The sequence below is a fragment of the Scyliorhinus canicula genome, chromosome 10, assembly GCF_902713615.1.
Source record: "Scyliorhinus canicula chromosome 10, sScyCan1.1, whole genome shotgun sequence".
Lineage (NCBI taxonomy): Eukaryota > Metazoa > Chordata > Chondrichthyes > Carcharhiniformes > Scyliorhinidae > Scyliorhinus > Scyliorhinus canicula.
The window spans coordinates 113,421,307-113,448,928 of NC_052155.1; the positions used below are offsets into that span (position 1 = coordinate 113,421,307).

General features: G+C 45.1%; 2 protein-coding genes across 6 annotated transcripts in view; both read right to left on the reverse strand.

Annotated features, from left to right (window-relative positions):
- Positions 1 to 27,622, reverse strand: part of eya1 (EYA transcriptional coactivator and phosphatase 1) — a 365,193-nt gene that overhangs the window by 255,559 nt on the left and 82,012 nt on the right. Inside the window, exon 1 of one of the 5 annotated variants that reach the window (XM_038809593.1) lies at positions 25,147 to 25,371. The exons of 1 other annotated variant lie outside the window; for it this stretch is intronic. The gene's annotated coding sequence lies outside the window, so the exon portion shown is untranslated. Of the gene's footprint in view, positions 1 to 23,109; positions 23,826 to 25,146; positions 25,372 to 27,622 lie in introns of those variants that run through there. 3 more of the 5 variants (XM_038809597.1, XM_038809595.1, XM_038809596.1) reach the window with 3 other exon arrangements.
- Positions 7,605 to 12,528, reverse strand: LOC119972884 (uncharacterized protein K02A2.6-like; the record flags this gene model as incomplete). The annotated part of the gene is made up of 2 exons (XM_038810428.1): positions 12,440 to 12,528; positions 7,605 to 8,172 (listed from the first exon to the last, which is right to left on the reverse strand). Coding segments are annotated over exons 1-2 (657 nt in total), but the record flags the coding sequence as incomplete, so codon positions are not given.

The window sequence follows — 27,622 nt, forward strand, 5'->3', positions numbered from 1 at the left end:
CTCCACCCCACTCGAACAGGACACTCATCCTTGATTTTGTGAGGTGCGCCTTGTACACTACCTTCAGCCCCACCCTCGCACACGAAGACGAGGCATCGACCCTCCACAGCACCTCACACCACAGTTCCTACTCCAGCGCCACCCCCAGCTCTTCCTCCCACTTTGTCTTAATACCCTCCATGGACACCCAATCCTCCTCAACAGTCTTCCTGTAAATCGCCAAGTCGGCTCCACCCTCCAACATACCCCCCTCCCCCCTTGTACTTCTCTCCCAGCTCCTCTAAACTCAGAAATTGCCCCTTGAGGGCCAAATCCTTCATTTGCTTGATCCCTTTCTCGTCCCATCCTCGAAACCTTGCATCCATCCTCCCTGGCTCAAACCCATAATTCCCCCTAATCGGCACCCCCCCTGACCCAGCCCCCCGCTTAAAGTGCTGTCTAAACTGCCTCCAAATCTGCAACATGGCTACCAACACAGGACTCACCGAGTACTTTCCAGCGGCCTTCGGGAACGGCACCGTTGCCAGCACCTTAACACTGACCTCCCTACAAGAGCCCGCCTCCATCTTTACACACAGAGCGCCCCCCCCCCCTCCCCTCCTTGCTCCAACCCCACACCTTCTCCGCGTTCGCCGCTTAATAATGCAGCAGGTTTGGGAGGCCTCCCGTCTGTCCGCCGTCCCCTCTGCAGTATCATTCTCCTAATCCTGGCCACCTTCCTCCCCCCCAAACAAACAAAGAGATGAGCTTGTCCAACCCCTGAAGAAGGACTTAGGTAAAAAGACCAGCATACGTTGGAACAAAAACAGGAATGACGGTAAAACATTCATTATAATTGCCCGCAACCAGCCCGTCAACGACAAAGAGATCCTGTCCCACCTCAGCAAATTGGCCTTCACCCTCCTCACCAAACTAAACGTCCAAACGTGAAATTAAACGTCCAAAGCCCTGTCCAATCCCAGGCCACCTGCACCTCCAAATACCTAAAGTGGGTTGCTGCCAATTGGATGGCAGACCTCCCACCCCTGTTCTCACTCCCGACGGGGAGACCATAAAATACTCACTGTTCCCAAGATTCAATTTATACCCCAAAAACATCCCAAATCTCTGGAGCAGCTCCATTACACTCCCCACCGACGCGCTCGATTCCGAAATATACAACAGCAGATCATCGGCATTTGGACACAACCTATGTTCCAACCCCCGCCCCTCACTATCCCCTTCCACAGCCCCGAGCTCCTCAACGCAAGGACCAAGAGCTCTATTGCCAATGCAAACAGAAGGGGGGGGGGGGGACATAGGACACTCCTGCCTCGTACCCCAGTGATGTGCGAAATACCCCAAATTCATGCTGTTAGTGCGCACACTTGCCATCGCTCCTTATATAACAGCTGTACCACGCCACAAACTTCGGCCCAATCCCAAATCTCTCCAGTACTGCCATCAAATATCTCAACTTTACCCGATCAAATGCCTTCTCCGCGTCCAGTGCCACCACCACCTCCATCAGGAATGAGATAGAGAATCTGGTGAATTGGTGCAACAACAATAATCTCTCCCTCAATGTCAACAAAAAGGAGATTGTCATTGACTTCAGGAAGCATAGAGGAGAACATGCCCCTCTCTACATCAATGGGAACGAAGTAGAAAGGGTCGAGAACTTCAAGTTTTTAGGTGTCCAGATTACCAACTATCTGTCCTGGTCTCCCCATGCTGACACTATAGTTAAGAAAGCCCACCAACAACTCTACTTTCTCAGAAGACTAAGGAAATTTGGCATGTCTGCTACGACTCTCACCAACTTTTACAGATGCACCATTGAAAGCATTCTTTCTGGTTGTATCATAGCTTGGTATGGTTCCTGCTCTGCCTAAAACTGCAGGAAACTACAAAAGGTTGTGAATGTAGCCCAGTCCATCTTGCAAACCAGCCTCCCATCCATTGACTCTACCTATAATTCCCATTGCCTCGGAAAGGCAACCAGCGTAATTAAGGACCCCACGCACTCTGGACATACTCTCTTCCACCTTCCTCCGTCAGGAAAAAGATACAAAAATTTGAGATAACGTACCAACCGACTCAGGAACAGCTTCTTCCCTGCTGCCATCAGACTTTTGAATGGACCTACCTCGTCTTAAGTTGATATTTTCTCTACATCCCAGTTACGACTGTAACATTACATTCTGTAGTCTCTCCTTCCTTCGCTATGTACGGTACGTGTTGTCCGTATAGCATGCAAGAAACAACACTTTTCGCTGTATACTAATAAATGTGACAATAATAAATCAAATCAAATCCCTTCCCTCCGCCGGTGAAAGGACCACATTCAACAAAACCTCACGTTCAAGAACAACTGTCTTCCCTTCACAAATCCCGTCTAGTCCTCCCGAATCACCTTCGGGAGACACCCTTCCAACCTTAACGCCAACACCTTTGCCAGTGTCTTGGCATCTACATTCAGCAGAGATATGGGCCTATATGACACACACTTCAACGTCTCCTTGCCCTTCTTTAACAACAATGAGATGGAAGCCTGCCCCATCGTTTACGGCAAGACACCCCTACCCATCGCATCCTCAAACATTCCTGTGGTATTCTTTGTGATTCTTTTATCAGGATGGCTGTTGTAGTGTTCACAAAGACCACAGAAGCCAAGTTCATTAACAAAGCTACCATTTATTTATACTACTTATTAAAGCTCAACCACTTACTCCTATAGTAAACAATAATCTACTAATCTACAATCTACATTCTACTAACACTAGTCTCTACAATCTTATCTATAACTGTACTCTGATCTCTCTCACTACGCCTACGTTCTCCTCTCCAGCCTTCTCCAAGAAGTCTGTGAGTCAGTGCTTTATATAGTTCTGCATTCAGCTCCATCTAGTGGTTAATTCTGATATGAAATTAACCCTTTGTATTCTGAACATTTCCCATAATGTCACAATTCCCACCATCAACGGTGCCAACCTGTCCTTAAATTTCTTCTAAAATTTGACCGGGAACCCGTTAGGCCCCGCTGCCTTCCCTGCCTGCATCCTCCCAATCGCCTCGTTCACCTCCTGCTCCCCTACCAGCTCCTTCAACCCTGCCTTATCTTCCTCTCCCAGCCTCAGATACTCGGAAGCCAACACTACTAGGATGGCAACCACACTGGAAGGCCTGGAGCACGACATCAGCACCATAAGTGATGGTGTCCAAGATGTAGCTGAGTCAGTGATGGCCATGGCTGAGCACCTCGACAGCATGTCGTGGAGAGACAGTGGCATAGTGGTATTGTCATTGTCCAAAACCCCAGAGTCATGCTCTGGGACCCAGATTCGATTCCTATCATGGCAGATGGTAAAATGTGAATTCAGTAAAAAAATCTGGAATTTACATAGAATTTACAGTGCAGAAGGAGGCCATTCGGCCCATCGAGTCTGCACCGGCTCTTGGAAAGAGCACCCCACCCCCTATCCAAGGTCAACACCTCCACCCTATCCCCATTACCCAGTAACCCCACCCAACACTAAGGGCAATTTTGGACACTAAGGGCAATTTATCATGGCCAATCCACCTAACCCGCACATCTTTGGACTGCGGGAGGAAACCGGAGCACCCGGAGGAAACCCACGCACACACAGGGAGGATGTGCAGACTCCGCACAGACAGTGACCCAAGCCGGAATCGAACCTGGGAGCCTGGAGCTATGAAGCGATTGTGCTATCCACAAGGCTACCGTGCTGCCCATAACCCTGATACTATCCAGCACCTCCCTCAGACGTAGGGGCTCCTCCAACGCCTGCCTCTTTGCTTCCTCCACCTGAGGAAATTCCAGCTCATCCCGAAACCACCCCATGTCCCCCTCCTCTCCCCCCAGGTCTGCCTCGTACAGTCCCTGAAAAGTGAAAATCGCTTATTGTCACGAGTAGGCTTCAAATGAAATTACTGTGAAAAGCCCCCTAGTCGCCACATTTCGGCGCCTGTTCGGGGAGGCTGTTACAGGAATCGAACCGTGCTGCTGGCCTGCTTGGTCTGCTTTCAAAGCCAGCGATTTAGCCCTGTGCTAAACAGCCCCTGTATTAAGTCTCAAGGTCACCATGAAACCATTGTCAATTGTTGTAGAACCCATCTAGTTCACTAATGTCCTTTAGGGAAGGAAATCTGTCATCCTTACCTGGTCTGGCCTACATGTGACTCCAGAGACACAGCAATGTGGTTGACTCTTAAAAATGTCCTCAGGGATGGGCAATAAATGCTGACCCAGCCAGCAACACCCACATCCCGTCAACAAATTTTTAAAAATGTGTTTTGTTTAAAATGTCCGAGTTGCTGGGGGACGTGTCCTTGACATAGATGGACCTTTCCGAGGTGCTGAGGAGTATGTCCCAGTCTCAGGTGGGGCATTACAAAGGAGCTAGAGAACATGCCAGTTGCTGGGGGACATGTCCCAGCCTCAGGTAGATCTTCTGGGGCACTGTGGAGCATCGCCCAGTCTCAGGTGGGCATTGCTGAGGCACTCCAGAGCATGTCCCAGTTGCTGAGGACCCTGCCCCAGACACAGGTGGACATTGGCGAGGCACTGCAGAGCATGGCCTGCTCACAAGAGTGGCATCGCTGAGGGCATCAACACCATGTTGCAGACATTGGGGAGCCGCCAGGGCTATCACAGCCAAGTGATGCATGGGCAACCAGAGCTCAATCCAGCTGCCCCTCCATCCCAAGGTGAGTCCTCGGGCCCTACAGGCACCAATTGGGAGGCTGGAGCGCTGGAGGATGACCCGGAGCCTCTCCACAATGGTGGTCACCAGCCACACACACCACCCCCCCTGCCCCGAGTCCACCCCTCTGACAATGACACTTCTTGGGGTCAGCGTGCGAACAGGGTGGCATGGCAAGGCATGTGCCAGCGCTAGGTCAGACGAGGCCCACTGGCCCCAAACCCTCCAGTGGATGCATCAGAAGTCATGGGACATGGTAGGCAACAGACTGCCCCAGCCCTGATGTGCATGCATGTTTGAAATTAAGAATTCTGATATTTCTCGCTCAGCACATTTTGCAACAAGGCAACTAAAAAAGCGAGAATCATTTGTTCATTGTGTGCATTCATATTTTAAGGCCAGACACTAATTTCTTTAAATGGAAAAGGAAGAAATTACACTCCTCTAAATTAACTGAATAACAACATTGGGTAACAATATTACATTTTGTTGAAGATAATGGAAGTGTGTTATGCGTTGTCACCACTGTACTTATTAACCTGTTCAATATTCATTGAATCAAACCAAACTAAGTTTGAAAAATAAGACTTAAAATTTGATTCTGGAAAGTCAATGGGCGAGATTCTCTGGCCTCCCTGCGGCCTGTTTTTAGGCCAGCGGCGGAATCTCCTAGTCCCACCACGGTGAACAGGATTTCCCATTGAATCCACTCTACACTGCCAGGAAACCCGCAGCGGGGGTGCGCTTTTGGCGGGAAGGGAGGACACGCCAGCATGACCAGCCGGGAAGATCTCACCGAATCTGTTATTATTGCTATGGGGAAACTGTTAATCAAAATGATCAAGTTTGGATTTCTCCCATCAGGGGTCTAAGGGCGGGATTCTCCGGTGCCGGAAATTCACGCCCGAGGACCTTTACATGGCCCGTGTCCTGCCCATGACAATCTTGCGGCGGGCGGGGCAGTAGAATCGGCCCTAAGTCCCGTGGCAGAGGTGGGAATGTGAAGAGCGTCACACTGCGAGGGCTTCCCCCACTCACTGCTTTAGTAGTCAGGGTCCACGTTTGCTGCCAGTCTCCATCCTGAACTCCAGAGACAGCTCCAGGCATTTGTTCAGCTGAGTTCTGACATTTGCATGCCATATCTGTTCGCACTGGTGTGTTTCTCGCGTGTGCTGTGGAGAATCGGACATTAGGGTGGAGCCTTCACCTGCATCGTATTAAAGGGATGCAAATAAGTTTCAGGGTAGCCTCCAGCTGGTTTCCCGATCCGCCCTGGTGGGCATTAATGGAAGACTGCTGTAACTTCACGCTGAAGTAAAAACAATTTTGGACATCATGCTGAATTCTGCCTTCCCGCTGGTGCCTGCTATCGAAACTGCCAACAGGGGCTTGGGAGATCTCCACGCCAAATTTACTGAATGGCCCCCAAATAAAGAAACTGCCAACAAGATTTCACTTTTTGTAACTTTTATTTTAACACAAATCAAGTCCTTCATTTCCTTAATTCTCCCCCCATCCCATCTCTGAAACCTTGCATCGATCCTCCCCTTCTCAAACCCATGATTCCCCCTAATCGGCATTCCCCCTGACCCAGCCCCCAGCTTCAAAATGGCCACCACAACCGGACTCGCTGAGTACTTTCCTGGAGCCATCGGGAGCGGTGTTGTTGTTAGTGCCCGCAACCCCGATCCGCTACATGAGCCCTCCTCCATCTTAATGCATCGGACCTCCCCCTCCTTGGTCCAGCCCCTCACCTTCTCCGCATTCGCCGCCCACTAGTAGTAAGTAGATTTCGGAGGACTAGCCCCCCCCCCCCCCCCCCTCAACCACCTTTCGCCTTCTCTGCAAGACCACCCTCCTAATCCTGACCACCTCCACCCACCCCTCCCCCAAATAAACGAGGAGATCAATTTGTCCACCCCCTTTGTAGTAATCCACGGGAGGCAGGAGTTCCGTCACCACACCAATATTTATTTACAATAACGATATTACAGGAGCAGCTACAAACAGTGCTGCTAGCAGTCCAGTCAACTTAAGACTAGCTCACAAAGCCTACACAGGTGATTATATGGGCTCCCTCAATGAGCTATCATTGAGGGAGCTCATACTCCAATTGGCCAACCAATAAAGCCAATTGGAGTTCATTACACCCCTCCCCCCCAAAGTCCGAGGAATTCCTGCCAGCTGGCATTCCTCTGAGCTTCTTCCTGCTCCTCATGTCTGGGTTTGTCACCTCTGTGTCGTCCGCCGGGTCGTTCTCTGTAATGGGCGGGGTGTACCTTATAGGTGCCCGTCTTTTCCTTGATGACCTCCTTGGAAGTTGTTCTTCCTCCTCCTCGGGGAGAGGTGTCGCGGCGGCCTCGTCGAGTGTGTCCATCTCCGACTCTGATGACTGGATGACGGGGTCTGGAGAAATTGCTCGGGGCTGGGGTGTGGGTATCCTTTCCGTCTGGGCTATCCCAGCTTGAGGCGGTCCTGCTTCACCTGCCTCCAGGTGTGGTTCCGCTGCCCTTATTTGGTCTAGGTGTTTCTTCAGCACCTTACCTCCTATCGAAACCTCATAGGATATGGGCCCTGTTTGGGACTCTACCGTGCCTTTGACCCACGTTGGTCCATTCCCATAATTCTTGACCCAAACCGGTGCCCTTACCTGGAAATGTCTCTGCTGCTGACTATTATCATGCCACCTGCATTGGGCCTCCTGTTGTTTCTCCACTTTCCGTTAAATTTGGGAAAAGGAGACTCAGCCTCGTTCGCAGCCGCCTTCCCATTAAGAGTTCAGCTGGCGGTATGCCCGTTGTGGAATGCGGTGTGGTCCTGTAATCAAACAGCCAGCGGGAGAGCTTTGTGTCTATTGACGCTGCCAGCTGCTTCTTGAGTCCCGCTTTAAGCTGTCTGGACCGCTCTCTCTGCCAGGCCGTTGGTCGCTGGATGGTAAGGGGCCGTTTTGATGTGACGGACTCCGTTTTCCTTCAGGAATTTTCCAAATTCCCCACTTGTGAATGCCGTTCCGTTGTCCGACACCAATACCTCCGGAAGTCTATGTGTTGCAAACGAGGCCCTGAGCTTTTCAATTGTCGATACTGTGCTTGCCATGTTTACCTGGTGGACGTCCAACCATTTGGAGTGGGCGTCCACTATCACCAAAAACATTGAGCCCATGAAAGGGCCGGCGTGGTCAATATGCAGGCGGGTCCACGGCCTGCCTGGCCATTCCCACGGGTGCAATGACGCCGCTGGTGGCACTCTTTGCCCCTGTTGGCACTCCTGGCACCGACGTACCAAGGCTGCTTTGTCTCTGTCCAAACCTGGCCACCAAACGTAGCTTCGAGCTAGCATCTTCATTTTAGACACCCCTGGGTGTCCGTGATGTAACTCAGTTAAGATTGCCTGACGGCCCTGAGCTGGGATGATTACCCGGGCTCCCCATAATAGGATACAGTCTTCTACCGTTATTTGGTCCCTTCTGCTCCAGTATGGGTGCATCTGGGGCTCCACTGGTCTTTCCAATTCCCCTGTTAGCAGTAAATGCTTCATCTTGGCTAAAACTGGGTCTTTTTGCGTCCACAACCGAATATGTTGTGTGTCTACTGGTAGGGTGTCCAAAAAATTTAGAGTCATTACTGTCTCCTCTACTTTTGGTATTTGCGGCGGAGTGTCCGGGAGGGGAAGTCTGCTCAAAGCATCTGCATGTGCTACTCGCGTTCCCGGTCTGTGCTCCAGAACCTATCTATATGCCGCCAGTAGTAACGGCCAGCGTTGGATTCTAGCTGATGCAATCGGGGGTATTGACTTGTCTTCTTTTAATAACCCTCATTGAGGGAGCTCATACTCCAATTGGCCAACCAATAAAGCCAATTGGAGTTCATTACACCCTTGAAGAAGGATTTTGGTAAAAAGACCAACAAGCACTCAAATAGGAACAAAAATTGTGGCAACACATTCATTTTAACTGCCCATACCCAGCCCGCCAATGACAAAGGGAAGTTGTCCCACCTTAACAAGTCGACCTTCACCTTCCCCCCCACCAGACTAGTACATTCGGAGCCCACCTCAGGCCCAAGCCATCTGCACCCCCAAGTACCTAAAGTGGGTTTCCGTCAGAAAAATGGGAGCCCCCCACCCCTGTTCCCAGCTGGAGACCATGAAATACTTGCTCTTGCCTAGGTTCAATTTATACCCAAGAACACCCCAAGTCTTTAAAGCAGCTCCACCGACGTGCTTGGTTCTGAAATGTACAATAACAGATCACTGGCGTGTAGGCATGCCCCATGCTCCACCCCCCCCCCCCCCCCCCCCCCCACCATGGTCAAAGGCTCTATAGCCAGTGCAAACACAGGGGGAACATAGAGCACCCCTGCCTCATACCCTGGTACGGAGCAAAGTACCCCAAATTCATATTATTAGAGCAAACACTCACCATCGGCTTCTTATACAACAACCATCCCCATGTCACGAACTTTGGCCCGATTCCAAATCTTTCCAATATCGCCATCAAATAATCCCACTCGATCCGATCAAACACCTTCTCGGTGTCCATTGCCATCACCACCTCTGTCTCCTTTCACTCCGCTGGGGATAGGAGCATGTTTAGCAACCTCTTCATGTTCAAAAACAACTTTGTTCTCTTCATGAACCCCATTTGATCCTCTCCTATCACCTTCACGAGACACCCCTTGAGCCTTGCCACCAAAACATTTGCCAATATCTTTGTTCAATAGGGATATGGCCTATCTGACTCACACTCCACCAGGTCCTTATCCTTCTTTAACACCAGGGAAATTGAAGCCTGCCCCATCGTCTGTGACAAGATACCCCTGCCTACCGCATCCTCTGTCATCAGCAGTGCAAACTTATCTTCAATTTTTTATACTATTCCACTGGGAACCCATCAGGTCCTGCTGCCTTCCCTGCCTGCATCCTCCCAATCGCCTCCTTCACCTCCTGCTCCCCTAGTGGCCTCTCCAAGCCGGCTCTCCCCTCTTCACCCAACCCCGGGTACTCTAACCCGCCCAGGAACTCCCTCATCCTCCGCTCCTCCTCCGGAGGCTCCGACCTATATAATTCTTCCAGAACTCTTCAAATACTTTATTGATTTGTTCTGGAGCTAGCACCAGCTTCCTCATCTTATTCCACCTCTGAACTATCTCCCTCACCGCTGCCTTCTCCCCGTGCTCATAGACCACCCTCCCTCCTCACCCTTCTCAACCAGCGCACCGCTTTCCCTGTTGATAACTGGTCGAAGTTCACCTGAAGCTCCTTCCTCTTGGCCAAGAGGGCCGGGTCCGGGTCCCCAGCACACCTCCCATCCACCTCCAGACTCTCCTCTTGTCAACCTTTGGTGCTCCTCTCTCTCCTCCTTGTCCACCTTAGCCTTGAACTACTGCCTTCAGAGCCTCCCAAACCACCGACTGCGAAACTTCCCTGTGCAGTTACCCCCTACTTATTCCTCGATCTCCCTCCCGATGTTATTACAAAGAAATCCGACCCTCTATCAACCCCGTGTCTATTCACCACCTCGGCCTCTGAGCCATGCCCTTCTCCAAAACTACATCCACCCAATGCCGAGCATGGTCCAAAATGAATATTGCTGAATACTCCGACCTTTTGATCCCGGCCAATAACGCCTTCCTCACCATGAAAAAAATCTATTCTCACGTACACTTTACGTACCGGGGAGAACAAATACTCCCATTCCCTCAGGTGTAAGAACCTCCACGGGTCCACTCCTCCAATCTCTCTCATGAGCCCAGCCAGCGCCATCTCCCCCCCACCCCCCCCCCCCACCCCGGCTGACTGAGCCAGCCAGCGCGGCTGAGACCTATCCACTTTCGGCTCTTGCACCATATTTCAATCCCCCCACTATTAACTCGTGGGTAGCCAAATCCAGATGGCACCGATCAACCCCGTCACAAACCCCTGTTGGGGCTATATACGCTCGCCAGCGCCACCTATCTCCCCTCCAGTGCCCACGTCACTATCATGTACCTGCCCTCCTGTTCCGGCAATACCTTCTCCATCTGAAACCTCATCCTCTTGCCCACCAATACTGCTGCTCCCAAATTTAAAACCTGACTCACCCAACCCTTCCTGAGCCTCACCTGATCTTCCACCCTCAGATGGATCTCCTGCAGCATCGCCACGCCTTTTAGCTCTTTAAATGTGTAAAAACGTTTGAAATCTTCACCGGTTCCCCTAACCCCCTCACGTTCCACTTTACTATTCTGACTGGGGGCCTCTCACACCCCCCCACCTCTGCCCCTTCTATCCACCATCATCGTAACTCCGGGCCCTGCCCATCGGGCTTGACCTGCCCCATCCCTTTGTTGCCGTTGAACCCCCACTCCCAGAATTCCCTCATCCATTTTCTCTTGAAAACACCTCTCCCAGTATCGATCACATCCCCCCACATTTCACACCTCCCAGGCCCATTGAAACCTGTTCAACCAGGTTCCACTGACCGAGGCCGCTCTCCCATCACACTTTCACTAGCCAACCTTCGCTTGCTAGTGTGGAGGCCCCTGCCCAGGCCTGCCTCCTCCCAATCCCCTCCCCCATGACCCAATCCCTGAAAACAAAGACACTCAAACATAACCATTGCTCAAAAACCGCACCCCAGAAAACCACCATAACACAAATTGGCATGGTGGCACTCGGGCGGCATGGTGGCACAGTGGTTAGCACTGCTGCCTCACAGCACCAGGAACCCAGGTTCAATTCCAACCTCGGGTGACTGTCTCTGTGAAGTTTTCACTTTCTCCCCGTGTCTGTGTGGGTTTCCTCCAGGTGCTCCGGTTTCCTTGCACAGTCCAAAGATGTGAGAGCTAGGTGGATTGACTATACTAAATTGCTCCTAGGTGGGGATAGGGTTGGGGATTGGGCCTGGATAGAGTGCTTTTTCAGAGAGTCAGTGCAGACTCGATGGGCCGAATGGCCTCCTTCTGCACTGGAGGGATTCTATTCTATTCTAATACTTTCATACCCTCTGCAGCTCATAGCAGAGGTACCCTACCCTTATCCATCAACCAACCCAAAAACGAAACGCCCCCACAAATATAAAACAAATAAACATTCTGAAACAAGAGATAAAGCATTACACAATGTTTCACCCCCCTCCCTTCAGTCTAAAGACAAACTCCAGCCCCATCCCTCATTTCAACCCCAGTCCTTCAGCCTTCACAAATGCCTCCGCCGCCTCCACCATCTCAAAGCAGGGTGTCTCTCGAATTATAGGTCACCCTCAGCTTCTCCAGGTAGACCACGCTGAACCTCACACCATTGAAGAGTGCTGCCTTCACCCGACCGAAGGCCACTCGCCTTCTCGCCAGCTCCACCGTCAATTCCTGGTATATACGAATACTAGCGCCTGCCTACTGCACCTCACGCCTTTGTTACATCCAACTCATGACCTTCTACATAACATGGAACTTGTGAAAACAAATTATGTTTTGTTGGCAACTCATTTGCATTCGGCTTGGGCCAAAGCGACCGATCAGGGCAGTCCAGCTCAAACTGGGAGGGTTCTTCCCCTCCCCCAGCAACTCTGCCAACATCTTTGCAAAGTATTCAGTCGGCATTGGGCATCCATCTCCTCTTGTCAGCTCGACCTGTTCTCCAGGTCTTCCACTTTGGCTCCGAGTCCTTTGTTGGCCTCCACCACCCTCCGCAGCTCCTCACCCATCGAGGTAAACTGGTCACTGTGCTGCGACAGAGCTTCCTCCACCCTCTTCAACTTCTCTCCTTGCTCCCCCACCTCGATCGATGTCTTTGCCACCGCCGCCTTCATCAGTGCCATCGCCTCCTCCACCTTCATCGCAGCCATTATCGCCTTTCGCATCACCTTGGTGCACTGCCTCTTGAATTCTCCAGCCATCACTTCAGTCAGAGTTCTCACTGTGAGGGGTGTGGCCCCACCCAGCGACCCAGCCTCCGCCATCTTTCCTTCTGCTGGCCTGACCCGCTCACTCGACAGGGAACTTTCACTCACCCCTTCCTCCCAACGGCTTTTTTCTTCGACATTACCTGCCTTCCTTCTGTCTTCCTTCTTATTCAAATGCTGCCACCAGAACCAGACATTAAACTCGAAAAACCAGAGCCTGTAGCAGGATCTGCCCAACGTGCGACTTCCACTACATGCCGCCATAGGAAGTTCACACAGTTCCAAATATGATGCTTGATTGATTATTCATTTATTCATGGTTTTAGGTGCTAATTGAATGCATAGTTAAAGAGTGAAATTATTAAAAATGTCTTGACTGTGGGAAAACAGTCATTGTTTCAGATATCAGATATCAAACTTTGGAACTTTGGTCTGTAGGAATTCAAAACATTGTTTCATGAAAATTTGCATAAAAAGCCTCAAGTAGAGAATAAGATCATCGTTCGTCAGTACATTTAATAATGAAAATGGAGGGCAGCACGGTGGCGCAGTAGTTAGCACTGGTTCCAGTGGTTGGTCCCAGGTTTGATCCCGGCTCAGGGTCACTGTCCGTTTGGAGTTTGCACGTTCTCCCCGTGTTTGCGTGGGTTTCGCCCCACAACCCAAAGATGTGCACAGTAGGTGGAGCGGCCACGCTAAATTGCCCCTTAATTGGAAAAAATGAATTGGGTACTCTAAATTTATAAAAAAATAAGTAATGAAAATGTATCAAAACCTTAGCAAAAGCAAGGTTAATGCAAGCACCTTGGGTGGGATTCTCTGAGTATCCACACCGTAATCGCGATCGACGCAGGGATGGAGAATGGGCGTCAAACCCGAGATCGGGTCCAACGCCGCTTCCGCGATTCTCCGGTCCCCAGAGAATCGCCGTGAATCACATGCACGCGTCTATGCGGCGCCAGTCGAGGGCCATTGAAAGAGGGCCCCGCGCCGATTGTCAAACGTCGACTGGCCGAGTTCCTGACGGCGTATTTCTCTCATGGTCCCACCTTTTGGGAACTCGGCGTGGCGGCTGCGGACTCAGTCCCGGCACCCTCGGGGTGGGCGGGGGGTGCTCCAGGACGGCCAGGCTACCAATCGGGTGCCACCAATCCACAGACATGCGCAAACATGGGGGGGGCTTTGTTTTTGGTGCCGGGTCGCGGTGTGGGTCTGCCATGTCGCGCCAGGCGGCCAACGCAGGCCGCCGATGTGCGCGTGCGCGGACCCCCGACTGGAAAGGCAGCCGGAGCGACAAGGAGCACCCCGGGGCCCTGCCAGCACCCTTCAGGTCAGTAAATCACTCCAGACTTTCTTCAGGAAAGTCAGGAGTGATTTGCCCGTGTTTTTTCACGGACGTATTGACATAGCCCCATTATTGGAGAATCCCGCCACATTTCTTTGTAGAATTGGCGCACATGGCGGGTGCACATAGACTTTTGATTAATTTGATAAACATTAATGAACCTTAAGTAATGAACAAACCATGTTCTCAGTGACAGACGATTATTTGAATAAATCAGGAAGCCTCAGCTGAGAATTAGAAACCAATGAGAGTAAATAAGGGGTTAGACCATAGATATGGAATCCCTTAAAAGTAAGACCTCGTGGGTGAGATTTCGTTCTTGAATTCCTGCTTTCCTGAATTCTTGAATCATCTATTTCTTTATACTTTTCTTTTCCATAGAAAAATATGTTATTATGGCATTTATAATTTTAACAATTTTAACCATCGGGTATCAAAAGGAGCAAAACAAGATAAATACGCACCCACCCAGTAACAAACTCCAGCCAACATGGCATACATGCATAGGACCTCCTTCTCCAGTCCCCCTTTTCACTGGTCTTCCTAACTTTACTCAACCCCCTTCTTTATACTTTTCTAATGCTCATATATTTAACGCTTTTCACTATGTTCTGACCAGTTTATGTATTATTTGATCTAAGTTTTGATTTAGTGCTTTAGCAAGTGTATTAAAGTGAATAATTAGCAATACAGCTCAATTTAATGGGACAGAAATGGAGTACCGTTTCGGGTGCATTTAGCGGGTTGTTTCTCGGCGCTGTTATTTAACTGTACTTTGCTGGCTTTATTGGCCTTGGTTGTAACGCCCCGCCAAGGCCGCAATTACATCATTTGCTGAAAGATGACTCACGGAACAGGGCGCCATTTTTAACTGTTGCCCAGATCTTTTGACGCCCTTCAGCCACCCCACCATTGCCTCCGGACTACCACTGCACACAGCTTACCTCTTCTGGGGTCCTCAAGCACTCCCCCCCCCCTTCACTTCACCTCTCAAGGGTAAGGCACCCCTGGGCCCGATCCCTGGCACGGGCAACCTGGCATTCGGGCACCTTGGTACTGCCAGTCTGGCACCCTGTCAGTGCCCCGGCAGTCTTTCAGTGCCACCGGGCACCCAATGTGCCAGGCTGGCATTGCCAGGATGTCAGCAGGAGTGCCAGGGTACCACCTTGCCCAGAGAATGATCTCGCTGCGGTCTCTCATGATCTGGGAGACACGACCCAGTGCGTTATGCCTAGCCCACTCTGTGGAAACCAGTGCGAAACGGTGCCCTAATATCTCACTTAAATTTGAAAATCTGGATTTTGCCCAGTGAGGGCGAGCTCCAGATCATGACGTCTCGCGAGATATAAATCTTGCGAGATATTCCGAGCATCGGCGATTGCAAGATTGGACGGCCTTGTCTTGCCACCAAGTCAGACGTGATGAGGCCGTTAAATCACACCCAGTAAAACTGTTTCTCTCTCACAGATGCTGCCAGACCTGCTGAGTGTTTGAGCATTTTCTGTTTTTATTTCAGATTTCCAGCAACCAGCATATTTTATTTTTACATCAAAATTACAATTGATCTCTCTATAATTAATGCAAACTCTTATGATTCTTTTCAAACATTACTTTGCAGACCCTTTTCAAAAAAAATTCAAATTTCCCTCACTACTGCTTCCAGGTTAAAGGTCCTCACAGGTCTAATAATATAACTTCATAATAAAAGATAATTTAATATAGCATACATAGAACATAGAACAGTACAGCACAGAACAGGCCCTTCGCCCCTCGATGTTGTGCCGAACAATGATCACCCTACTTTAAACCCACGTAACCCGTATACCCGTAACCCAACAATCCCCCCATTAACCTTACACTACGGGCAATTTAGCATGGCCAATCCACCTAACCCGCACATCTTTGGACTGTAGGAGGAAACCGGAGCACCCGGAGGAAACCCACGCACACACAGGGAGGACGTGCAGACTCCACACAGACAGTGACCCAGCCGGGAATCGAACCTGGGACCCTGGAGCTGTGAAGCATTGATGCTAACCACCATGCTACCGTGAGGCCCCAAATCAATAATTTGTTTAAACTGCAAACTGTTACATATTGTACATAAACATGTTGGAGATTCCAAGACAGCTGTGCTGCAAGTAAAGGCAACATAATTCTTGTTAACAATAAACCTGCAAGATACTGGTATTTCTGCTCGTCAAGATACAGGGTGGAATTTTCCCACAAATTAGCTGAGGACGCGATCCAATGGTCTTGCTGCGCCAGAAAAGCAGCGCCAAAGCATAGCGTGGCCAGTAAAAGCCGGGAGACCCCGCTCCCGGGATCTACCCAGCTCGCAATGTCTCGCGAGATCCAATAGGATCTCATGAGCCATTTCGATGTAAATCCCGCTAATTGTGGGTAGGATCATTTTTTTGGCAATCTGCAAAACAGAGCAAGTCAGCGATCCTCACTCTGATGTACAGATTCCCGAGTTACCTGAGGCTTTGGGAGTCACCCCCTTCACCTCAGAGACTTTGGGCGAGCACGGTTCAGCACTGGTCCCACACCAGATGGAATGGCCCTCGTGGAGGTGTCTGAGGGGACCGGAGGCTCCCAGCTGCATGCCCCTTTGGCCGGACATGCCCTTTTGGCCGGATGGTGACCTGGCACTGCTCGTGTCGCCTGGGCACCTTGGCAGTGCCACCTGGCATAGACAGAGCCAGGGTGGCAGGTTGGAGCCAAGGAGCCAAGCTGGCATTTTTTGCGGGTGTATGATCGGCCCGTGGGGGGGACGGTGCTGGCCTGGTTGTTGGGGGATGCGGGAGTCAGTGAGGACCTTCCCATATTGTGCTGGGGGCGGGAGGTCGGAGATCTTAGATCCTACAGTGTAGAAGGAGATAATTTGGCCTATCGGCCAGCACAGACCCCTTGAAAGAGCTCCAAACCTCGGCCCACTCCCCCCCCCCCCCCCCCCCCCCCCCCCATCCCCATCCCTATAACCTCATATCTCCACATCTTTGGACTCTAAGAGGCAATTTAGTATGGCCATTCCACCGAACTTGCACAATTTTTGGACTGTATGAGGAAACCGGAGCACCCGGAGGAAACTCATGCAGATACAGGGACAATGTGCAAGCTCCACACAGTCACCCAAGGCCGGAACTAATCCCTGATCCCTGGTGCGAACCACTGTGCTGCCTTCGGGGATCGGGACCCATTTTTCAATGGCGTCCCGATCTCTCGCCACACCGGGGAGCTCCGGCGAGCAGAGCTTACCAGTGTACAAAATGGGGCTATGTGTGGCATGGGTCATGTTGAAGAGCACTGAGAAACACAAGGCTATAAGTGCTTGCTATGGGATTTTTTTCCCTTTTGGGAGAATTGTGCCTAAAATGTCAAGTTCTGACTGTAAATCGACGTTTCTCCCCTGAGAAACAGGCAGGTGTTCTGTCACGATATTCACATACCTTGCCATTTTTTAGAAAGAGGAGTGGGTTTTGCCAAGTCATTGTGAGGGGTGGGGCCTAATGACGCCGGCAAAAGGGTGCCCAAATCTCAAAAAATGAAGTTAAAGATTCCCCTCCCCAACTCCACGGACATTGTGACCCCTCCATTGTAGATCATAGATCATAGAATCTACAATGCAGAAAGAGGCCATTTGGCCCATCGAGTCTGCACCAATCCTTGTAAAGAGCACCCCACTTAAGCCAACACCTCCACTCTATCACCATAACCTAGTAACCCCATCTAACCTTTTTGGACTTTAAGGGCAATTTTGCATGATCAGTCCACATAACCTGCACATCTTTGGACTGTGGAAGGAAACCGGAGCACCCGGAGGAAACCTACGCAGACACGGGGAGAACATGCAGACTCCACACAGACAGTGACTCAAGCTGGGAATCGAACCTGGGACCCTGGAGCTGTGAAGCAACATTGCTAACCATTGTGCTACCGTGCCACCCACTAATGATCACTGGCATCAGGGCCCTTCCAATGGGTCACCCTTTGGGCCCACCTCTCCACCTCCTTCAGGCCACACTCCCTTCAGCCACCGCCCCTTAGCAGTGCCAACCTGATACTGCGAAGTTGGCCCTGCCAGGGTACCAGGAGCACTGCCAGGGCAATGCCCGCCATGTCCCTTACCACCTGAGGGCTACACTGGCCTCCAGTGTCATAGAATCATTAAAATTTGGAAAGAGCACCCTACTTAGGTCCCACGCCTCCACCCTATCCCCTTTATTCCCGTTACCCAACCAAACCTTTTTGGACACTAAGGGCAATTTAGAATGGCCAATCCACCTAACCCGCACATCTTTGGACTGTGGGAGGAAACCGGAGCACCCAGAGCAAACCCACGCAGACATGGGGAGAACGGCAGAGAATTTGAGTGCGTTGTGATTTTAGTTCATTTTGTTAAACTAACAGACAATTAATCCGCTTTTTTGGAAAGAGGAAGTTCATATGATTCCTCTAAAAATATGAACAACCTGTTTATAAGACACATCAAAGTGTGTTTTTTTTCTGTTTTTTAATAAATTTAGAGTACCCAATTCATTTTTTCCAATTAAGGGGTAATTTAGCGTGACCAAATGACCTACCTTGCACATCTTTGGGTTGTGGGGTGAAACCCACGCAAATACGGGGAGAATGTGCAAACTCCACACAGACAGTGACCCAGAGCTGGGATCGAACCTGGGACCTCGGCGCCATGAGGCAGCAATGCTAACCACTGCGCCGTGCTGCCCCTCAAACGGTGTTTTAACACACATTTTCATGTTTACTATAAAAATCCAATAGAACTGTTTCGGCCCTTAATTAAGAACAATATTACTGTATATCGCAACATACATTAACGGTAAAATGGTAGGAGCTATAGCTTGTGACACCAGCTCTTCCGCAATAATGAATACAAATTGCCAGCAGGTGATATGGTCCAGGTGAGTAGAATTTGGTGGCTTTAAAGCACAAAGAAATCTATCCTCTGCTCACAGCGTATTGTCTAAAAAACCTGCAGTTAGTATCTTTGATGTGCATTTCAATTCAACCTGACCCAACAACTCTTTGATGTTTGCAGAACAAAGCCAGAAGAGATGAAGCGTTCTAAGTGCCATCATATTCAACAAAGCTACTCTTAGACCGTCCTGTTTATACTAATTTTTAGTGCTTAGCCCTTTTTGGTAGTTTTACTTTCAAATATACTGCACGATCAAAAGATTTTTTTTTATTAAACTGCAATAAAAGCAAAATGTAAAGAGTGGGTCATTGAACTGGAATTCATTAGTATTCCAGATGGTTTAACTTACGAAGGATTAACAATAGCTATCAACCTAATTTAGTGATCGTGTTCATCAAGGTAATAATTTAGTCTCTTATTTTTCTGATAAGGAATTAGGTTCTATTTCTGCTTATTTGTAAAATGGTACTTCAACCCATGCAATAACTTGTCTGAAAATGTCTTTGGACTCTGCATTGCATTTAAACGCAAAATATGAACGTTTTACAATTAAATAATTCTTACGAATTTGTTAATACAAAATCATCTGCAATTTGCAGTTATACAGTATCTTTATTATAGCTAACATTGTAAAGTACTTTAGAGAGGTGTAATATTGGAGGAGGTTCAAACATTTAAAACATTCTTCTCTACCACAAAACTATGATGAAATGTGAACGTAAACTAAGTTTTAGGGACTCTTTTAACATTACATTGATGTTGCTCTCTCAGGGGCTATGTTAGACATATATGGATATTATGTACACTACAGTAGTATGTACACTTGGTATTTTGATCAGGACTGCAACTCAATTATTTATTTGACAATAGCATTGATTAAATGAGAAATAAAGTGTTAATAAAATATTACAAAAAGAGCTTTAGTACATTATTTTAGTCTGAAATTATATCTAAACTCATTCACTTCTAATCATAATGTCCATATGTGCCTAATATAGCCCCTGATTATACCTCTGAGTATGATAATGATACTTTATTGTCTCAATAATAAAAATTGCACTGTTTGCATAGATTCTCCAACCTCAACTTTCCATGTGCCAATTTTATTTGGATTTTCCATAAATAAATTGTTTTACTGCTGATTAATTCCAATAACCACATTACTATGATTTAACAGCATCAGTTTTATTACAAAAATGTTAGTGATTCAAGTAAAAGATGTCGGGAGGCAATAATACCTATGAATAGTCTTCCACCTGGTTTGTTAGTTTAAAGCTACATGTCTCTACATCGTACATGCTTTATTATTGATATGCACTTCCCACTTAGATTGTATTTTTATTCCGCGTTGGATCAAGTAATAAAAAAAAGACCACAGTACTTTCAAAATAACTAAAGCTCACTAGTTGGCTGAATTTCCATGATGGCCCAGAAAAATATAACAAGAGAATTCATTTTTAAACGAGATGCAAATTTTAATGAAATCTGAGAAAATGATGCAACAGACATTGCTGTATTTTATGATAATTTAAACACAAAATTATAATTTATTAAACCCAAAATGTCTCAACTATTCCTAAAATATTCAAAAAATAAATAATCAGATATTCGTAACCATACTAAAGATTTCTCCTTTTTCTTTTGTTTTATACTCACTTACATGACACTTAATATTCCATAAAACAAAATACAAAATAAAAACATTGTTTCTGACAAATTTTATTAGCTGTTAAATATTAAATTGAAAACATATTGTCAACTAGATTCAATAAAGAATTTCATTTCTTCCACAATAAAAGAAACTCAAAAGTCCAATACAGCCATGAGACAGAATAAACAGCATTTGTAAAATAAACAATTCATTAACTTAAGTTGCAATTATTTTAATTAAACTATCATTTCTCTTTAAATAGTAATTTGTTGTAGACCCACAGCCATGAACATTTTCAATTTGTTTCTTTTGTTTTGTTGAATTTGACATACTGTTTTAGCCATCTGACTGAATTGGCTACATTAAATCTGTTAATGCTGTGCTCTTCAACCCCAGAAATTATTTCCAGAAGGGAAACGCTTTGAGAGATGATCAAACAGGTTTGAAGGTAGACATTTTATCACATTTTCCCTACCGCAGAGCCAGGCTTAAATGAAAATGGATTCTTTCTCAACTCTTGTTTAAGCTCCAAATATCTACAAGTAATATCTACAAGTTATTTCAGTCTACTCGTAAAATACAACATCCAAAAGTAAATGTTTCAAAATTTCAGCTTGGTAAACAGCTTCTGAATTTTATTCATGTATTAAGTTTGTGAAATTTTTGAATGATTAATTTCTAGAACATTTAAAATATTGCTATTATTAATAAACATATTTTCTTTCGAGAGAAATCTTTTGATATAATTTACCCTGATCAAACTGGTCCTTTAGTATGTTGATATATACCTATATAAATATATATATAAAGAATACAAAATTTACTTGCTTTTGAAAAATAAAATTAACAAAATAAAGGATAGCTGAATGCAAACATCCACTTTTATAAATGACTTTCGAAGTGGATTCTAAGGAATCTGGACAGAAGGAGTAAATTAATTCTAACCCTTAGCAGAAGACGGGGCACCACAGGGTGCTAGCACCTCTACAAATCCAGCTGCCAGTAATTTTTTGCCACAAATCTAAACCATTTATTTCTTCTAAGGCTGCCACATAAGGACCTTACATCTTTGATAGCTGTTTTCAAAAATAGTCTCACATTTAAGAAACTGAATTAATGGAGATTTGCATAAGTTACCTCATGGATGAAGTGGAATTATACATCAGAAATAAGGCTACTTTACTGTCTCTTGATTATCACATTTTATGAGACACGGTTTGCAGGATGCCACCTTATGCCAAACAAGTATCAAATACACATTGCTGGACAGACCACACTACACATAGTTATAACTCAAACAAATTTACCAGCTTGTTGGTAACTATTATTTTGGTTTTGGTGTCAATTTGTCTTTTGAAATAAATATAAAATGCGACATTTCTAATAGAACCAACAAGTATTCAAATAGTTTTTTAAAATTGAATTATTTCAGTGATATATTTAATAAGAGAATATGCATTATTGCAGCTGGCACAGCTATGTGTCTTTCCTTCTGAACTTTCCAACTATATTCTAAGAGAATGCTTACATTAATTTATTTTTCTTCTTTTATTCACATAAATTTGTGGTTAAGCTATATCAGTTAAGCTTATGACTGTCATTTCAAGGCAAAAAATGTTTGGCAACAAATGCATTTGCCCCTTTTTGAGTGCTACAGAGAAAGACTAAATTAAAGCTTGTTAGCGAAGTGCAGTCTATCCAAATGAAGATATTTTTCAGAACACGCAGGTAAACAATATAAAATATAGCAGTGTTTTTGCCAGTGCAAAATTAACAAAGTAACAGTCACAAAGAATGGAAATAATGGCTTATGACTCAAGCAAAGAAGCTATAAGAAAATATAAAACGTTTATTGTTCATGTTTAAGTCCTCTTATGTAAAGAAAAAATGCTCCATACAGCATGCCACAACAGAAATTGTTATGCAACACAAACATATCTAAAAAACTGATTAACTTTGTTAATTAATTTTGCTTATAAGCATTTTAAACATATGTTCGACATTAAAAAAATCACTAATAAATGGAGACTGTTTAACTTGGTACATTTTGTTTATTCTACTGGTCTGAAAATGGTCTCCTGTGGGGATCTGAATGTTTTGCTTAGCGCAAGAAAAATTTAAACTTATTAAGAGAAAGGATTTCCTGGTTCGACAAGGACCATCAAATGTCCTCAGGTTCAAATTGAAAATACTCAATTTATATGTAAAAAATGCTTTTATAGATCTTCTTGTATATTTTGTATGTCAGAGGGAGGACTTTAAACAGTTTCCTCTTCATTGTATTATTCATCATAGATTAAAACAGCAAAGATTCCTTCTAAAGCACATCACTTTATACCAACTGACCAAGAAAGCTATGTTCACCTGCGATAAAACACCACTTAAGTTCAGAAATTGAGAAGAAATGTGTGGAATTCAATTTTATCTATGAATAGAAATAACAGGCTTGTTATGTCAATGTTATGTTAAACCAGTATTTCTACAAAATTAATGTAATACTCTCTCTTTGTTTAAACTCTGGCACTCACATAGTTATTGACTTAAATCTTATTATTGTACAAAAACTACACCGAATGAGACAGTTACCGTAATCTAGGCTTTCTTTCCTAAGTCCCCAGGGCAATTGTAGAAAAGGGTTACTGATGCCTCAGAGAATTGGACAACTGCTTGCGATCCAAAGTGCTCTTCAATGCAATTTAATAGATGCAGACTTGTACTCACAGCACTTTAAATGCAAATCCTCCTGAACTCTTTCAGATTCCCTCCAAGTTTTTGAATTTAACAAACCATCATTTCCTAGTATAATCCTTTTCCTGGTCAACGCAAAAGTCTGCACTCAATGCACCAATTGTCCAAGTTCTATGCAAATAACATAGTAGCAGTTGTGGAGGTTGAAACAGAGCTGGGTGAGTGCAGTCCAGTCAGCACAGCAGACTCTGACTGGAGAATGTCTGAGTTTAGCAGTTTCCACAAAAGAAAAAAAAAAGCCACAGTGGACTTTTGACAGGAAGACTTAGAATCGGAAATGACACTTGGGAGTACACAGCTACCAGCAAACTGAGCTACCAACCTTATTATGTATCGCTAAGTCACTGCTCTAAGCAATCTACCTTTTCCCATTAAACAGCAGCAGATAATATCAGTGATCCAGAGACAAAGAAATGGCAGAACCTTCATCCGTCCTATTTGTTTGCTCAATTTTGTGGTTCTGCCCAAGCAGCCTCAGGGCTTTTTGTTTTGTAACGCAAACCACAGCTTTTCTCCTACATCCAGCCCCACTGGCTTAAATGAAACAATGGGAATCAGCACTGTGTTATCCCAATCTCCTTTAGTAGTTTAAATAAATTCATTATGTAAATGAGTAAACCACAGTTTCTGAATAAACAGCTGTGTGTCTGACCTAATTCAAGTACTCCATCAACAGGCAGTAAGCACATGTTTGTCTAGCATCGACTTCTTTATTATCTAAAAGCTACTGGCAGTTCAAACTCAGGGGTTTTGCCGTATCTGTCAGAATAGAATAATAAAGAAAACGATTTGGCATTCTTACAGGCCTGCATGCAAATATGTTTAATGTAGTAATTTATGCCAAAAAAACTATAGATATATGAAAAAGGAAATTAAATTACACATGAAATATTTTCAGACAAATCATATTTTATGAATGTATTTTTCTAGCAAAAGAATGCTAGATATATTTTGCAGCAGGTTTCAGTTTTATACATGTATTATCTCTGGTGACACAACCACATTTGCGAACTACAACATACTGGATAATTCAGTACACTTTTCAAATGAAAAAAGTACCAGCTAGTGGCTAACATAATATTCCACTTAAAGAATGCTTATATATCAGTTAATAATTACTTAATACATTTTTGTTAAGTAATGAATAAATTACTAAGTAACAAAACTATTGTAGTATAATTGTTGAACGTTATTTTTCCCACCATATATGAAAAAAATAAAATATACCTGTAAAATAAATTAAAGTAATGATGCACATACTAATTTTTGTCATTTCTAAATGCTTCTCGGCAGCTACATAAAAACTGACATTTCAAACGTTATGTAAACAGTGCAACGCTTTCAGCTAGTGCACGATACCCTAAAACTTTTCCTGTTATTTCTATCCCCAATAAAATTGGTATTCCAAATATTGATATCTAATTTGAGATCGTTGAAATTAGAAACTGCCTTACTAAAATATTGTGAAATATTTTTGCTAATTTGTTTCCTTCCAATTCAATATCAAATATATTTAAAATGAGAAAAGCTAAACCTTCCCTTGTGCGTTATTAATACACAGTTCTGGGCAAGACCGTGGCAATTTTGTTCAGTAAATTTGCATACGTCAGACTGTAAGTGGCAAACACAGCATGTGCCGTCACAATATTGGTGCTACATGTTGTGCCACTGGAGTTCTATGAATAGACTGTAAAATAAGACGACTCACGAATAATTCAGAAATGTAATACACTTTGCAATCGGATTTTATGTATTTTTATATACGGCGTAATATATAAAACAATATTAAGCTTAATAACATGTAATTGCAAACAAGTTTAATACGAATGAATAAAATCGCATTGCATTGGGATCTGCCAATCTGGCACTTCTTACCTTTTACACAACTCATTGATACAGCAAAGGGATCTAAAACGGAAATAACAGTCACACTATATATCCAGCGTCTGTTAATGTTTCTTTCAATGTGGCACCCGCTTCTGTGCGCTGGTTGATCAAACACATAAGTAATCTCAGAATATAAAACTATTTCGCCAAGGCTGAATAGGAGACTCAAGTTGCACACACCTAAGATTTTGTTTTGCTTGTGTGCAGCCAAGGAACTCTGGGATACTCACCTCGCCATATATGGTCAATCAGGTTAAAATGAATCAAACCCACAGGGCCGGTCCATGGAAATGATAATTTAAGGAAGTTGCACTCTTCATAGACTTCACAGCATGAGGATCGTGGTTCAAAATCGTTGTCGGTATTATATTTTGGTTTGTTTATTTTATGGCGTAGTTAGAAAATAGATCAACGTAAAGAAAAACAGTGGGCATAGCAAAACCACAGGAGAAGTCATTTGTTGAAAAAGTACCATTAGTGATTTTTATGAGTCTTTGTGTTTCCGATCAATAGCGTTGAGACAACTTTCTGATGCAAATAGAATAAGGCAATCGAAAAACAACTTTCCAGCCTACCTGCATATAACTAATTGTACTTTAAAATCAAAATCTGATAAAAGTGATTACATTGTAAAGTTAGACAATTGTTCTGCCTTTGGTACTGGGAGCTTAACCATTTTAAAAATCAATCAAAGAAAGCAGGAAAACAATTGAACTTTAAATTAAAGCTGCATATTTGTTTCATTTTCACTCATGTCTAGCCGGTTGCAATAACAGCAAAGAACAGTAATGGGCAACATTCATCTACTTTGATGTTCTCTGTTCAAACAAAATTAACATTTCTCAGTAATCACACAAGTGGAAAAACAAAAACTAACAGACTGAAATCGATGCTATGCTTGATGTCTCTTTGGACTCAAGGTCAAAATTCATCCTTTTTTCAAAGAACTAGTAACTCAATCCATGGACGATTAAGTTCCTCAGCCAAGCTAGGTAAAGACATCACTGTCAATAAAATAAAGGATGATCCAACTCCCCACACCTTCCTCTCCACCCACCCACCTTCCCCGCCACCCCACACCAGTTATTTTAAGGGACAATAAGCATCTAGGCATGTGAAGACTTTTTTCTTATTTTTCTCTTTCTCCATAATAATAATAATAATAATCTTTATTGTCACTAGTAGGCTGACATTAACACTGCAATTAAGTTACTGTGAATAGCCCCTAGTCACCACATTCCGGTGCCTGTTAGGGTACACAGAGGGAGAATTCAGAATTACCAGATGTGTTCTCTCCCAGTGCTCATGTGCAAAGCTCACTGTGTGTGAGGTCTGGTCTGGTCCAGCACATTTAGATTCACCATATTAATTTGGTGGTTGAACAGGGGGTGTCATCAATGCTGACATGTTGGTGGAGTGCAGGTGACATCACATGCTGACCTGTTGGTGGACTGCAGATGGCATCACATGCTGATCTGTTGGTGGACCATGGGTGGCATCACATGCTGACCTGTTGGTGGACTGCAGATGGCATCACAAGCTGATCTGTTGGTGGACCACGGGTGGCATCACATGCTGACCTGTTGATGGACTGTGGATGGCATCACATACCAACCTGCTGGTGGACTGTGGATGACATCACATACCAACCTGCTGGTGGACTGTGGATGACATCACATGCCAACCTGCTGGTGGACTGTGGTTGGGCCTGGTCATGCTCAAACTTTGTGGCTGGTGGTTTGTGATGGCGCGTTCCAGCCGGAAGGCAAAGTTTTTGTTATTCAATGGCAACTATAAAGTTTATGGAACTCCATGCTGGCTGAGCATATGTTAATTTTCCTCATTTGATGCTTTACAGATAGAAATATGACATAATGTTAATGAAAATAACCTTTTATAGATATTTGCAGTTACGTAACAAGTCTACATTTTACTTTCAAATAACAATCAATAAACATTGCTGTATTAATTCCTCAAACTGTTCATTTCACAATTGACTTTAACAAAATGCATTTAACTGACTAATTATTAGATTCAAAATCAGAAAATCACACCTTCAATAAATTTCAGGCCTCATGTAGAAATATATGTTTTCTAATTTCCTTTTACTTTATGTGTTTGAGCCATAAATTAGGCTGTTGCAAATAGGTATGTCAGAATATTATAGTATATAATATGCAAAACTTCAGTTTTAACCAGCGACTTTTTATATTGTAATATTTATGGCGTTCATCCAGATAGCCATAAAAATCACAAAAATTCACATGGAATGTAGATCATTAGCATTTTAATTGTTTTCTTTCTTACCTAAATAACTAATGCCATGTTTTTGAGGATTACATAAATAATACTGTAAAGGCAAATCATAAAATGTAGTTGTTATTTTTAAATCATCCTACGTACATCCTCCATACAAAAACATCCAACATAGGGCAGCATGGTGGCACAGTGGTTAGTACTGCTG